The following is a 14,064-nucleotide window of genomic DNA, read 5'->3' on the forward strand; positions in this document are numbered from 1 at the left end:
CTTTGAAAGAAACCCACTTTTCAGGGAATCCCACAGCAGTCCTGAGTCCTCCTAAGATATGGTCTGAGATTCAAAAGCTAAGCTAGGATGCCTTCAAACTAGGGTTGCCCAACTGGCCTCTCTACTCGCTTGCACATACTGATTGAGTTGTCAGCTATCTGCCTCATTCCCAGTGCTACCTGTCGACTCTTATTTTTAAATACTATTGATTTGGCTGAGTTGGCGGGTGAATTTCTGTTACTTGTACCATGTTCTACCCTTCCTATTTATAGTTGAAAATACATGTGACTGGTGTGACAAAATAATCTAATAAAATTTTTATTATTTAAGAGAGTTAATATTTTTATCAAAACTTGCATAGAGGTTCGAGGATTTTTAATTATTTTTAAATAATTAGAAAATAAATAATTGAAATATAGTATTTTAACTTAGAAAGAACTAATCACTCTGAAGAAATAGTATCAATTTCAGCCTGCTATATTTTACCTATAGTTTGTTAACATTTAGTGAAATAATGTGACATAGAAACGAGGACACTGACCTTAGAATTTGGAGTTCTTTCTGAGCTCTGCCAATGACTAGCAGCTCTGTGGCCTTAGACAAACAATTGCAACCCCCTTAGCCTCTGTTTTCTCATCTATAAACTGTAAACAATCATTCTTGACCTATCTAACACCCAGGGTATTTATAAGGTTCAGGTGAGATGATATACATACCTGACAGATGTTTGAAAAAATGAAAAACACTATTTCAGTCTATGTCCTACAAACTCCATAGCATTCTCCTCCTTCTTTTCTCACTCCCAGCTTATTTACTTAAACTTGAGCCAAAGGGAATTTAAGGCTTATTTCTTTGGCAGCCTTTGGGATTTAGTCTGGGTAACGTATGTTGCTTCTAAACATTTTTCTTATGAGGTCTCTGCTTGCTTTCTAGTGTTCCCTTTACTGGGCTCCAGGCAGATACTGGGGTTACAATTATTTTAAGTACCGTGTTTCCCCAAAAATAAGACCTAGCCGGACAATCATCTAACGTGTCTTTTGGAGCAAAGATTAATACAACACGTGGTATTATATTATATTATATTGTATTATATTGTATTGTATTATATTATATTATATTATATTATATTATATTATATTATACCTGATCTTATAGTAAAATAAGGCCTGGTATATTGTATTATATTATACTGTACTTGTACTATATTATATTGTACTATATTGTATTATATTATATTATATTATATTATACCCGGTATTATAGTAAAATAAGACTGGGTCTTATATTAATTTTTGCTCCAAAAGACGCGTTAGAACTGATTGTCCGGGTAGGTCTTATTTTCGGGGAAACACGGTAGTATTTCTCGTTCTCCTGAATTTCTTTGTAGTCAATAGCAGAATTAGTGCTGGATAGTACAGTCACTAGAGGCAAATTTCCGACGCAGAGAAGATAAAGGGAGTCCTAGCTTTGGCTAACTGATGACGAGGCCATTGAAAGCAGGTATCAGGTGAATGCCTTGGCAGATGGGCGGAACACAGGGACAAGAGGGTCTAATAGCAGGCACAGCAGGCCCGGCATGGAGATCTCTGAGAAAGAGGTGGCACCACAGAAGTTGGGGAATAGGGGAGCTGGAGACCTAACTTCAGACTCTGAGGCTCAGGAGGACCAGCGTCAGACTCCAGTCCTGGAAGAACAAGATAACGACCGAGATCCACTGACTGGATCCCGGACATCAGGTAAGTGCTAAAGAGATAGGCAAGTGTCTGGTGGCTGAGGCTGAATTGAAAGATCATCACAGACGACCTGGACAGGAAGATGGGACAGCTGAGTTGTCAAGATGCAGCTCCAGGGGGGTTTTCTTGGGGATCAGGACTGTCTCAGAGCTTGGACAGAACTCGGCCTGCAGGTGGTGGTCAGGTGTCATGACCAAGAAGTAGAGAAATGTTGGGATTGGGGACAGGAGCCAGATCCTTGTATGACAGGAGCTTGATACTTTGTATGCCATTCCCTATTTTCACAGAATACATTTTCCTTTCTCTCGAAGTCATGCACTGACCTAATAAAAGCCATGAAGGGCCAAGTTCAGATTCTAAAAATTTTTACTGTTTTTCCTCTTCATGGTGCACTTCAGAGTTCTTTTTCTACTAGCATTTCCATGTCTATAGCTATTAGTACTGCTGTCACTCCAAAGGTCAGTCATTTCTTATTTATATTTTTGAAAATAATTTTTAAAAAGAACTGGTTTTACATTATTTTCCTGTTATTTCTTTTTCATGTTTTCCATTTTTTTCTTCAAAATTACTTTGCAGAAGTTCCATACTTCCAGACAACACTCTTATTGTATCTTTAGAAACTCCATTTCTGTAATCTCACTGGCCAAATTCACACTCCCCAGTTTCCACGAGGTGTCACAAAACTCGCACCTCACAGATTTCATTTTGCTATTTTTGACACTGAAGAAGCAAAAGATAGCCTCTTATTAAGTGCTGACACTGCAGAACAAAAGCTATGAGATGATAGTTCTGTGAAGGTGGCCCATTGTTATACGGGTCAAACTCTGTTTTAATGAAGGCCATTGTCCTGACTCTTTCTATCCAGTGAGACCGTCCTGTGCTCTGCAAACAGCTCCTGGTAGCTGATGCTTTTTACTATACTGTTCACACATTCTGGAGAATCGGTGAAGCATGGAGACACTGGACGTGGCTTAAATACAGGAGATAATGAATTTTTTCACTCTTTAATAAACTTTCACATATAAACATAAAATTTATGTATGTAATTATGAAAACAAAGAACTTCTAAGTTAAATTTTGACATGTGCCCACGTTTGACCCACACTACACTCATTTTTGGTCGAGCTATGGCTATGAAAAACTGATGCACACAACATAATGCCTTTGGGTTTTCAGCAGAAAATTAAATTATTGCGCTTACTAAGAGAGGGGAGAAGATTGATCTTTTAAAAACCATTTCAACAAGCATAGAACACATAAGAAAGAAATTCTGTTAACTCCAAATCCCCTGAAGCATCTCTCTCACTGGGCTTTGGGGATAGTACATGTCTTTCTTTGAAAACATATGTTACAACACAGGCTTCATGCATGTTTTCTAGAGATAGACAAAGGAGGCAAGTACAAGGGCAGAGCAATATGGATGTAATAAAGAGATAGTATGGACTGAATCTGACACACTCTGAAAACGTACCTATCCAACTGTCTATTGTATCCATGGATAGCACAGCTCTACAGACATGTATCTGGTGTACCGTCCTCTGAGGGCACACCAAGGGTTCTGCATGCATATCCAGGGACACTATCACCTCACCTTGATGGTAGCCAGGACCACCTCCATTACAGTGCACTGTCTGGGCGTCAGGCCCTTGGCATCTTCTCGAATCATGTGCTCCTGGAAAACAGATTTACAATTGCTTATAAAATAACCAGTTCATTTAGTGAACAACTATTTTCAAACCATATCTGTATAATCCCCAGATGCAAAGATTTCCTATTTGAAATATATTCTTCCTATGGACACTATTTAGATGATTATTTTGTCCTATATTTAATAAATATTTATTTTGCCAAAAGAAGAAATGCTAAATCGTTTAGTTAAAGGGAAGTACTTTGATTCATATGTATCTTTCTTTTTTTCTCACAAGTTAATGTTAGAAAAAAAAGCAATCCTGGAAAATGTGTCAAAGCTTTTTCACCTTAATTTCTTGCTTTATGTTCAATAACACTAAAGAAAGTCAATATTAGAAGGGATTTAAGAGGTGAATGTTAACCTCTCTCAATTACTACCGATAAAAACTACTTTCGTGTAATGCCTCTAATTTATTCTTTCTTGGATCCTCTTAATGCTTAGTCATTACTAGGAAAAGCCCCCAAAATTGCCTGAAATTGAGTCTGGATATTTTCAATATTTTAAAATCATTTTTCAATATTTTAGAACTGATGTTAGAATTGATGTCCATGTTTTACAATGGATTTTCCTCATTGTTGACTGTGGCCTGTCTCAACCCATTATTCAAAGCTTATTTATGGAAATGACGGTAGAAACATGAGTACAATAATAAAGAGAATAGAAATTTGTCTAAGAGAAAATTTTAAAATTCCCACCCTCCCAAATTAATACACTCTCCTCAGGGCTAGCATTATTCTAGTCAGTAAGAATCAACAAATATTTATTGAGTGCTCATTATGTGCCAGTCCTGCTGTTCCAGGTGATTGATACACATTGTTCAACAAAGAAAGACTTTTGTCCTCTTGGAACTTAAATTCTAACTTTTCCAGGTGCCTTTGTGTGGACTAGAGGAAAAGCCAATGCGGGCAGACAGTTCTGAGAACACCTGGCTTGATTCATGGTTCAGTGCCTTTGGTCAGTAATCAAAGGTGTCTCTTTTTCTGTGGGGCACAGCTCCACCTCAGCACATATGGCTTGGCAAGTGGAACATGGGCCTTATTTCGACCATAATTCTCAACCTTAGCCAGACACTCTATGCAATGCACAAATTGTACAATCACAACTAGGGGCTCATCCTTCCATTCTAGCCCTTATTCTATTATTTAGTAGATGCCACAACTTCCTGAAGATAATTTCTTACTTCTGTAGACTTTCAGTGCCTCTCTTAGAAAATTATCACCTGCTAGGCACTCAATATATTTTTGGTAATTGAATTGTACTTTCTTCAGCATATTGTAGTGTTCAATATGTTAAATGGAATCATACTCCTTTCAATGTTATTGAAACCATGGTATAATGCTTCATGGATCCATGGTACATACTTCTGCATCTCGCTGCATCTTTCTCTGATATAGGGATTTCAACTCAATCATATGAGTCCATTTAATATTTTTAAACAGGAATATTAAATACCCTTTGAGACTCAAAGAGTAATGGGAAATGTTTGCTGAATTATAAGGAGAAATACTTTAAGGCAAGTAAATACAAATATTTTATAATAAATAAATCTGGCTTCAGTTTTGACTAGCTTTACAATGTGGTCACATTATTTTTTAGTAGATGCTGATAAATAATATATGTGGAGCTGTAGAAAAATATAGCACTTGCTAAAAATAATTTTCTGGAATTTCACAATAGCTCATTCAAATAAGAGGATCTCTGAAAGAGGATAGCAATGTTATTGTCCAATGAGTTACTGCTTGCTTGCAGTAAACTCATAGTCTCAGATGTATTTTTATTAATTGGTTTTGATTTTGAATCACCTGTCCATGAAGATGTATTCATTTTTTTAAAAGAATTTATGACAAATAAATCTTATCCCATTAAATAGTAATAGTTGGTTATACATATATTCATACAATATGAAGTTCCAGAAGTATGAGGTAATAAAAAAATATGTCAAACTGTTGAATAAATACTTGCTTTATGAATCAATCCAAAAATCATAGTTCCCTCACTGTTATATTTTTCTTGATTCTGTGTTCTTTTAGTAGAGTTATTTGTTAATATTTCTATGTAGGATTTCTAAATTTATCCCTTAGTACAATTATTTTAAATCACACTTTTCCAGTGAATCAAATCTCCTTTCAAACAAATATATAAAAAATATAAAGACCCACAGTTTAAAATGAAAGAAACAAACAAAACCCCAAAACATTGGTACTGACCTTCTTATAAAACAAGGGAAAATAGCTTTGTAGTATTTCAAGTTTCTTTATTAGGGCTAGATTTTTAAGTTTTTGCATGTGATCTTAGAGACTTTATTGCTCTGTAATTCAAATAATAACTAAATGGACTAATAATTTAGAAATTAAAAAAAATCAAGTGTCAGTAATAGAAAACTATGATACAGAACAAAGTCTTTTTCCATCACCTATGAATAACAAGCTTCAATTTTCAGTCCTTCAGATTATTTCAGTGTTGGTGAAATAAGACTTTTAGGACATTTTATTCATCATTTGCTCTTAGTATATTACAATTAAAAAAAAAAAAAAACTCATTGAAGACATTTGGGGGCTTCAAAGGGACCTAAACTGTTATGTTTTCTGTGGACTCTGATTTTTCCCATGTGGCATGCATATGCCCTCTGGGGAGCCAGTCTCCATCTCACTCAGAGTTTATAAGATTTCAACAGGGCTGAATGCACTAAGCACACAGGGGTGGGTATATGAGTTAAGCCAAAGTAGCATATGGCACTCCCCAGGCCTGGGAATGGCGGTTGGCTTAGGATTGGTGATAACAGTCTGTTAGAGCTGGTGATGTGCCAGTGGGCTTTACTGGAATTCCTTGCATCAATTCACTAGACAATTTCAAGTTCAAAGATGTTAGTCATAGAGCAGAGACAACCATTTTACAAGCAGGAAGGCAGGTTTGTTACTGCAATACATCAAATAAGGAATGAGCAGAGCTGAAAGATAGTGAGTCTGGGTTCTATAACATCATTTGAGGTCCTAATCAAGCAGTGATGGAAACCAGGGTTATCCCAGGACTATATGGTTTCATGTAGCAATAAATTCTCTCCTGGCTTATGTTAGTATGGCTTTCCATCATCTGAAACTGAAACATTTCTAGCTGATGTAACGATCCATTCAGGAAACTGAAGCTCGGGGAGATGGAGTATGTTTCCTAACATCACACAGATGCTAGAAACATAGCCAGGGCCATTTCTTTTGTAATGAGATACTACGCTGTTTCACTTTCATGGTTTTATATGAGAAACTTCAACACTGTATAAATCCATTTTTCAAAGTAGAAACTAGAAATTTTAGGGACGTAATAAAGAGGGATTAAAGACAGAGATGTGAGACACAAAATGATAGTTTGGCCATGACATCTACCTTCTACCTTCCCTTTGAACTATCAACATCACTGAATACCTGTAAGAAACAATTTTTGATGATGGTTATATATTCTAAATGGATTATTGGCTTTTTTTTTTTTCCCTGAGGAAGGGGATAATGTAAGTGATAAAATAGGATTCTGAAGTTATAGGGCACCTATTTTGTCTCAGTAAGTAATTACGCGGTCAAATGGATTATCCTCTCCTTGTGTTGTACACACAAAACAATCCCAGTGATACCTCACTCTGAGCTGCCAGCAAGTTAGCTCCTTCTGTGAATGCGAGGTGGCATATTCTTTGCAGTTACCATGCAAAGGTAATACATGCATTGTCTCATTTATCTTCACAATAGTCCTATGAACCAAGTGTTGAAATGTTCTGCATCTTACCAATGCAACATCTGAAGGTTAAAAAGGTTAAATACTTTGGCTAGTGTCCTCACATATTTGGAAGCAGCTGAGGTAGAACTGGAACCAAGGTTGTCTGTGTCTGGAACCCATTCCCATGCTACACTATATTCTAATAGGTAGAAATGAAACAAAAACATGTATTTCAACTAGAGGCACAATGTTGGCTGATATGTGGTACATTGAACGAATGAACAGATGAAGGAAATGTAGTCTATAAATACAATGGAATATTACTTGGCCTTTAAAAAGAAAGAAATCCTACCATATGTGATAACATAGATAGACCTGGAGGACATTATAAGTGAAATAAGAAGCCAGTCACAGATGCCAAATATATATTTCAACCGGTTAAGTTCCTATCCTAAAGGGACTGAAACTGGGCTTCCCCGTACAACTGCAAAGTCTTGTGAATGTCAAGCAATAATAAAGGGTGGGATTATGTAGTCAGCAAATTCCCATTTATAATGGAGTTGAATACGATGACAAGTTTAATATCTGCTTTGAGGAGTTTCATTTTCTTACATTAAATTTTTGCCTATAAGACTTCTCTACATTTTACTGGATTTCTATGCAGCATTCCATTTTGCCTTTATTCACCCAAAGCCAGTTTAGTATATGAAAGAAAACATATTCTGTAATTTACTCCCAAGGTAGGAATGCCGAATGCTACAACACAATGCCCAAAATTCCCAGTTGACCTACCAATTGGAAAAATATGAGAAATATGGCAGAAAGTAAAACAGCAAAATTTAGTCCCTAAAGTTTGACGTGACTCATCCTGAAAGCAGACTGTGAGATCACAGACACACATCTTCTTAGCCCTGCATTGCTTCATACTACGACTTGTAGGAGGATGGTTTCTTGCAGAGCTATCGTTAGTTCATAACTCTTTAGAAACAGTACTTTTAAAAATTCTTATTACCTTCAGTTTGGATAATTGTCCAAGATCTTTAGCAGCGATGAAAATCATCTGGGGTCCCTAAAGATACACATTAAAAAAAAAAAAAAAAAAGAGGAAAGACTCAGTCTTAAGATCTTTAGTAATAGTCACAGTAGAAGTGTGTTCAAAAGAGAATTTGTTTTATTTCCGTATTATATTTTTGACTGTTATGCCAGATGCCCTTAATCGGTCTGTCTTACAGATTGGGTCAAAGATATCTAGTATTGCTGGCAATATAACTGTCGTCATAGGCATTCCACTTCTGAAAATTTCAAGTCTGAGTTACTGAATGCGTTGCTGCTAATGTAGTTAGTTTAATGTAGCATAAGGATGAATCAGTTATCTTTATGTTTTATCAGTTTTTTTTTCAGTAGAGGCAACTCCCTTACTTCATTCCTTCCCAAAATAAATCTATGCAAAATTTCAAGATACAGAGCTGAAAAAAGTGGAGCTGTTCCTACCACAATGCTGTGCAAACTACCAGAGACCTGCCCTTTCAACTCCACCGTCAGCTGGAGCTTTTTCTTGGAACTTGAAGGTCCTGGGAAGAGTTTGAAAAACAGCAGAACAAACCATCCAAAGTACTACTAGAATGAAAAACTAGAGGCATGTCTGTTGGTAAATGTGACAGACATTTAAATTTGGCTAAGTTCATTAGTAGTCTAGATTATTTTCACAGTCAGGAAAATCAGCCATTCTGGAGTAAAATTCTCCATTTCTTACTAGAGCTTGTATATTCATTAGGAAATTAAAGACTACAAAGTTCATGAGAACAGCAGCCATGTCTAATTTGTGCCTATATTTTATCCCCAGCACCCAGACAGTGTCTTGTACATAGCAGAAGCTCAAAGAACATTTATTGAATGAATGAGTGATGTAGCTTCATACTTAGAGATCTCAACACTAGAGAAAATTGAGGTGATGGTAAGCTTTCCTAGGGAAAACCTTATATCAAAGCTGAAATGTTGTATATAGCATTTCTGTTATAACATTATGTATTCTTAAAACAAACTCATAGTCTATAAAATTTTACACTAGAAATAGTGTGGCTCAGGGGGAAAACAGTGGGCAGCACAGTCAAAGCTCATGTAATTTTATTACCAAATAACTGTCAAAAACAATAAATGATACTTTGGGAGAGAGCTTAGACAGCTCCCAGGTTGCTTAGTGAGGCTGGTGGCTGCCCCAAGGCATATCAAAAATGCAAAAACAACAACAACAACAACAAACAAACAAAAAACAAACAAACAAACAAAAAGCAAACAAACAAACAACAAAAGAATAGAGTACAATTAAGGGTTGAGAGGATACCTTAAAATGATCCATAGAAGTGAAGATATGAGCACAGGGGAGAGTACCTGACATGTGTGAAAACCATGCAAAGTATATCTTTCTGGCTAGAAGGCCACTGGGCAAGTAGAGCCTTCCCTGCTTTTTAAATTTTTAAAAAAACATAGGGATAAAAGTGCTCCCACCTGTGTAGTAGCGAAGCTGGGTGCTCTCCTTTTCCGAAGTTTATAGCTGTTCTATTATATTCCAGAGCCTCTCACCTAGGACAATTTTCATATACTCCAACCCAACTTCCAGATTTTACTGACATCATTCCCCGTGGACCAATTACATGGTTGCTAACTGGTGTTGCAGAAACAAAATGTGTATGTGTGTGTGTGTTTGTGTATGATATTTGGTTACCCATATATGTAGGCTATAAATGATTATACCACACATTAATGGCATGAAATAAAACTCAAAGTAATTTATATTTTATCACGCACTGCCTGGCAGTAAATCAACAAAAACATGCATCTTTGCATCTTGGAACACTTTAGAAGAAAACATTTTCTATATAATTTCATTGGATAAATGTGGACTAAGTGTGCATGATTAATGGCATCAGTACATATTTTAGTTTAGTTTGGTTTATAATTACGCTTTATTTGCATCACCTGTCTTCTTCATAGAAAAAAATTACTGCGTAACAGGTGCTTTTTAGGATTATTTTTTTCCTTGTTTAGCTCAGGATATGAGAACTGAGATATTTGGCACTGTGTATCCATTTGACCATTGTACAACTTTGTTGTCAACTGATCTTTTTTTTTTTTAAATTTCACCATGTATGGGACAATCATGTGCTTCAAATACACTAAAAGCTGTCTCCTCTATTAACATCCAAGTGGGAAGGGAATAGATGAAAGCAAAATGTAAAGATGAAAACATTCCATACGACAGTGTTGGATTTGTCTTCTTAAATTGTAAGATTTCAGAAAGAAACACAGTAAATCTATTTCCCTGGGAGTGCATAGTAAAATTACATAAAAATATTATGTGTATATACCAGATAACTCTATAAGTTGAACTTTTATGAATTTTTTTCAAGAGATGAAGTTTGACTGTTATTGCCACTATTTTAAAATTGATTTCTATAGGAAAATGCTATTTGAATGATCATTATTAATATATTGTATACCAAACATTTTTTTTTCCAAAATGGACTTAACTAATATTTCATCTGGATTAAAACCATTCATTTAAATAAAAACCAGTGAGATGTATCATTGAAGGTAAAAATCAAACTTTATAAAATACTTACTGTTTGATCTGTTAGAGGAGGGAGAACAACTTGTTTTTCTATTTTGTTAAGAACTAGCTTCCATAGCTCTTTCAAAACTCGCTTCAGAACTGTTTTCTCACAGATTTTTGCTGAGAGACTTAGTCTGAAATAAAATAATACTTATAATCACTTATAAATTTCATATCAAGATATCAACTTATTTTATTGATCAGAAATTCACATTTTTCAATACTGAGATTCAAATACCTAAGTAGGCCTTTATAATTTTCAAATGCTAAATTTCATTTACTGAAAAATAATATAATATCAAAAATCTATTTCACATTATACATTAGATAATTATCTAATTGGTAGAAAATAAATTCAGAGCATTTCTTTCCTCAAACCATTTCTTAAGTTGTCATCAAGGCTCCCAAAGTATGCACATGATTTTTTCATCTACATTCCCAACTTGTATTTACTCCATGCCCATGTTCCTGTTCAGGCCAAACACCAAGGAAACACCTTTTAATCACTACCTGGCACTGAACCAACATCATAGGATGGCGAAAATGCATATAACTTTACTCGACAGCCATAATTTACCAACTTTGTTTTCCAGTTTTATTGAGATGGCACTGGCATAAGTGTAATGTCATTGTGTAAGTTTAAGGTGTACAACATAATGATTTGATACATATGTATATATTGTAAAATGATTACCACAATAAGTTTAGTTAACACCCATCATATCACATAGTTGTAATTTTTTTCCTGTGTTGACAACTTTTAAGATCTACTGTCTTAGCAGTGTTCAAATACACTATGTAGTGTTATGAAGTATAGTTACCATGCTGTACATTATATCCTCAGGATTCATTTATCTTATAACTGTAAGTTTGTACCTTTTGACTACCTTCAGCTATTGCCCCACTTCTCATCCTGACTTCTGACCTCTGGCAACCACCAGAGTTTTTCTCTGTTTCTTCAAGTTCAGTTTTATTTTTCAGATTCCAAATTTACCAAGCTTAACTGGTGTATGGTATCTCTTAAAAATTCTTCTTATGGTGGGATAATGAAGGTGGCATCATCTACCATTTATACAACTTGTGAGTTTAGAAACCTCTTCTGCAGATATTTCTCATACATTACTATGTCCATGTTAGAAGTCAGAAACAGGCTCAGAGAGGTTATGGAGCTTGTTGAAGGAAGTGAAGCTCGGGAGGGCTGAGATTCAAAGTCAGGCTCTCTTCCTCTAAATCCAGTCTGTCATCCAAAGCCCCATGCTATCCTTGATAAATGTGTTTGTATATGAAGGCAGGGCAGCATGTGAAGACATAGTGCTGCATAAATATTTGCTGAAAGTACCATGATATGATACTCAACTCTTTGATACTCCTTTAATAAGAGCTAATCAAACCTGTTTCACAGAGGGCCAAAGGTGAGTCGTATGTCAGGGTATGACTCCCTGTAGTGCTGCTAAGTACTGCGTATACATTTGGACTCAGAAATTATAACCTGGGTTCTGGTTCTGAGAGAGACAGAATTTAAATATTTAAATATACAATAAATATTTAAATAGTTAAATTAATTATTAATATTTAAAGGCATGTGACATGTGAGAGGCAAAGGAAGAGATTTCCAAAATACATCTTCATGTAGAAGTATTTCTCCTAATACTATTCTAACATAGAATACATGAAAATGACCTCCTCTGGATGAATAGGAGAGTTGGGGACCCCTGAGGCATATCTTTGGAATCCATAGCCCCACTAGTTTAGAAACCATTCTTTCAAGGTAGCATTTCTAGCCTACTAGTGGCTTTCACCATCTGGACATAGGGGGAAGCCAGCAGATGTGTCGTAGCAGAACAACAGACCCTATCCTCTGAAATTCCTAGGATGTTTTGAGAAACAACAAATCTGCCAATTTTGCAGCAGACATGTAATTTCCATTTTCAAAATGTCTGAGTTTAAGAATCGCTTTTGATTTTATGGTCAGCTCATGTACTTTGCATGCTAACTAGCCCTGCTTAGACTGGAATTCAATGGAAAGGTATAAAATCATTGACATGTTTGCAGCTCCACATGGGATTTCTGCCAGCTAGAAATAGAGTTTATAGCTTGTTTTTAGAGTGGTGAAGTCTTGGAGAAATGAAACATAAACAAATAGATGACTTACTTAGAGAGGCTGCACAAAGACAAAGAGAGCCTGTACATTTACAACACAATTTCTAAGGGGATTTTCTCAAAGCCACCTTGAAGACTTTCATCCCTCTACTGTTCATTTTAAATAACAACAAAAACTACAACAATAACAAACGGGGCATCTAACAACTGCTTCCTTAATTTAGTCAGTTAATCAACTTGATAATGTAAGCTACAAAGCATATTTTTTGGAACCTGAGCTGTCTAGAGTCTCTGATGACAGAATCAATTAACCAGAAAATTTTCAATGCTGGCCGTAGCGATTTCCTGTGATACAAGTATAGGCGATCAGATTTTCATGAAAACCTATCCAGCTTTTCTCTCTCCTCCTGGAATGCCCATCCTTCATTTCCATGCATTCAAACCCTATCCACCTTTAAAGACCTAACCCAAATGGAATTTCTACTCATAGTGTGAACAGGAGATTATTATGTCATACCTTACTGTTTTTATTTGCAAACCTTTCTTATTTTTTTTCTACCTAAACTGTTGGCTCCTTGAGAATGGAATACCTAATTTTTTAATACCTGATTTTTTAAAACTCCCCCCTAAAAAGTAGCTATATGGCTATGCATTCTGAATTAGCCCTGAAAATTTCTGCAACTCTTCATGCCTCATGTAATAATGCTTTCCAAAAATTTTAAATCTCTTTCACAAATTTTTAAAGCTCATAGATGTTTTTCTATCTTTATACAGTCTCTTTCTACTAAGAATTAAAATAAATTATATATAATTTCCATATATAATTACATAATAAAGAATAATTCTAAGTAACAATTAAAACTGAGTAAAGTAAGAATCTAAATATACTAAAAATAAGGGTCCACCCACATTATGTATTAGCCCAATTTTATAGATGATGAAATGGATTTGAGGTCCCTCAGCTAGTAGTTGACAGTATCAGGATAACTTAAAACTTTCTGTAGGTTCCACAATGTTTGGTTACAGTATTTACAAAAATATATAGTCTTGCTAATGATAAATGACATATCTCCACACTACCGGTTAGAGTTCTAAAAATAGAAGGCATTCCGGTAGGAGCTTTATTTAAGAGAATCAGGATTTTGCTTTGTCCTACTCTGCATTCACCATCATATTCACAACCAACTTGTGGCATGTTTGTGGGATCCAATCCTGTGTTGTCCACAGAAAAG

General features: G+C 35.5%; 1 protein-coding gene across 3 annotated transcripts in view; it reads right to left on the reverse strand.

The window, feature by feature from the left end:
• Window positions 1-14,064, reverse strand: part of UNC13C (unc-13 homolog C) — a 504,352-nt gene that overhangs the window by 55,529 nt on the left and 434,759 nt on the right. For all 3 annotated transcript variants that reach the window (XM_074327725.1, XM_074327724.1, XM_074327726.1), the window contains 3 exons: window positions 10,743-10,866; window positions 8,135-8,191; window positions 3,325-3,405 (listed from right to left, as the gene is read on the reverse strand). In XM_074327725.1, coding sequence (XP_074183826.1) covers window positions 3,325-3,405; window positions 8,135-8,191; window positions 10,743-10,866 — 262 coding nt within the window. The remainder of the gene's footprint in view (window positions 1-3,324; window positions 3,406-8,134; window positions 8,192-10,742; window positions 10,867-14,064) is intronic.

The sequence above is a fragment of the Rhinolophus sinicus genome, linkage group LG03, assembly GCF_036562045.2.
Source record: "Rhinolophus sinicus isolate RSC01 linkage group LG03, ASM3656204v1, whole genome shotgun sequence".
NCBI classification, from domain to species: domain Eukaryota; kingdom Metazoa; phylum Chordata; class Mammalia; order Chiroptera; family Rhinolophidae; genus Rhinolophus; species Rhinolophus sinicus.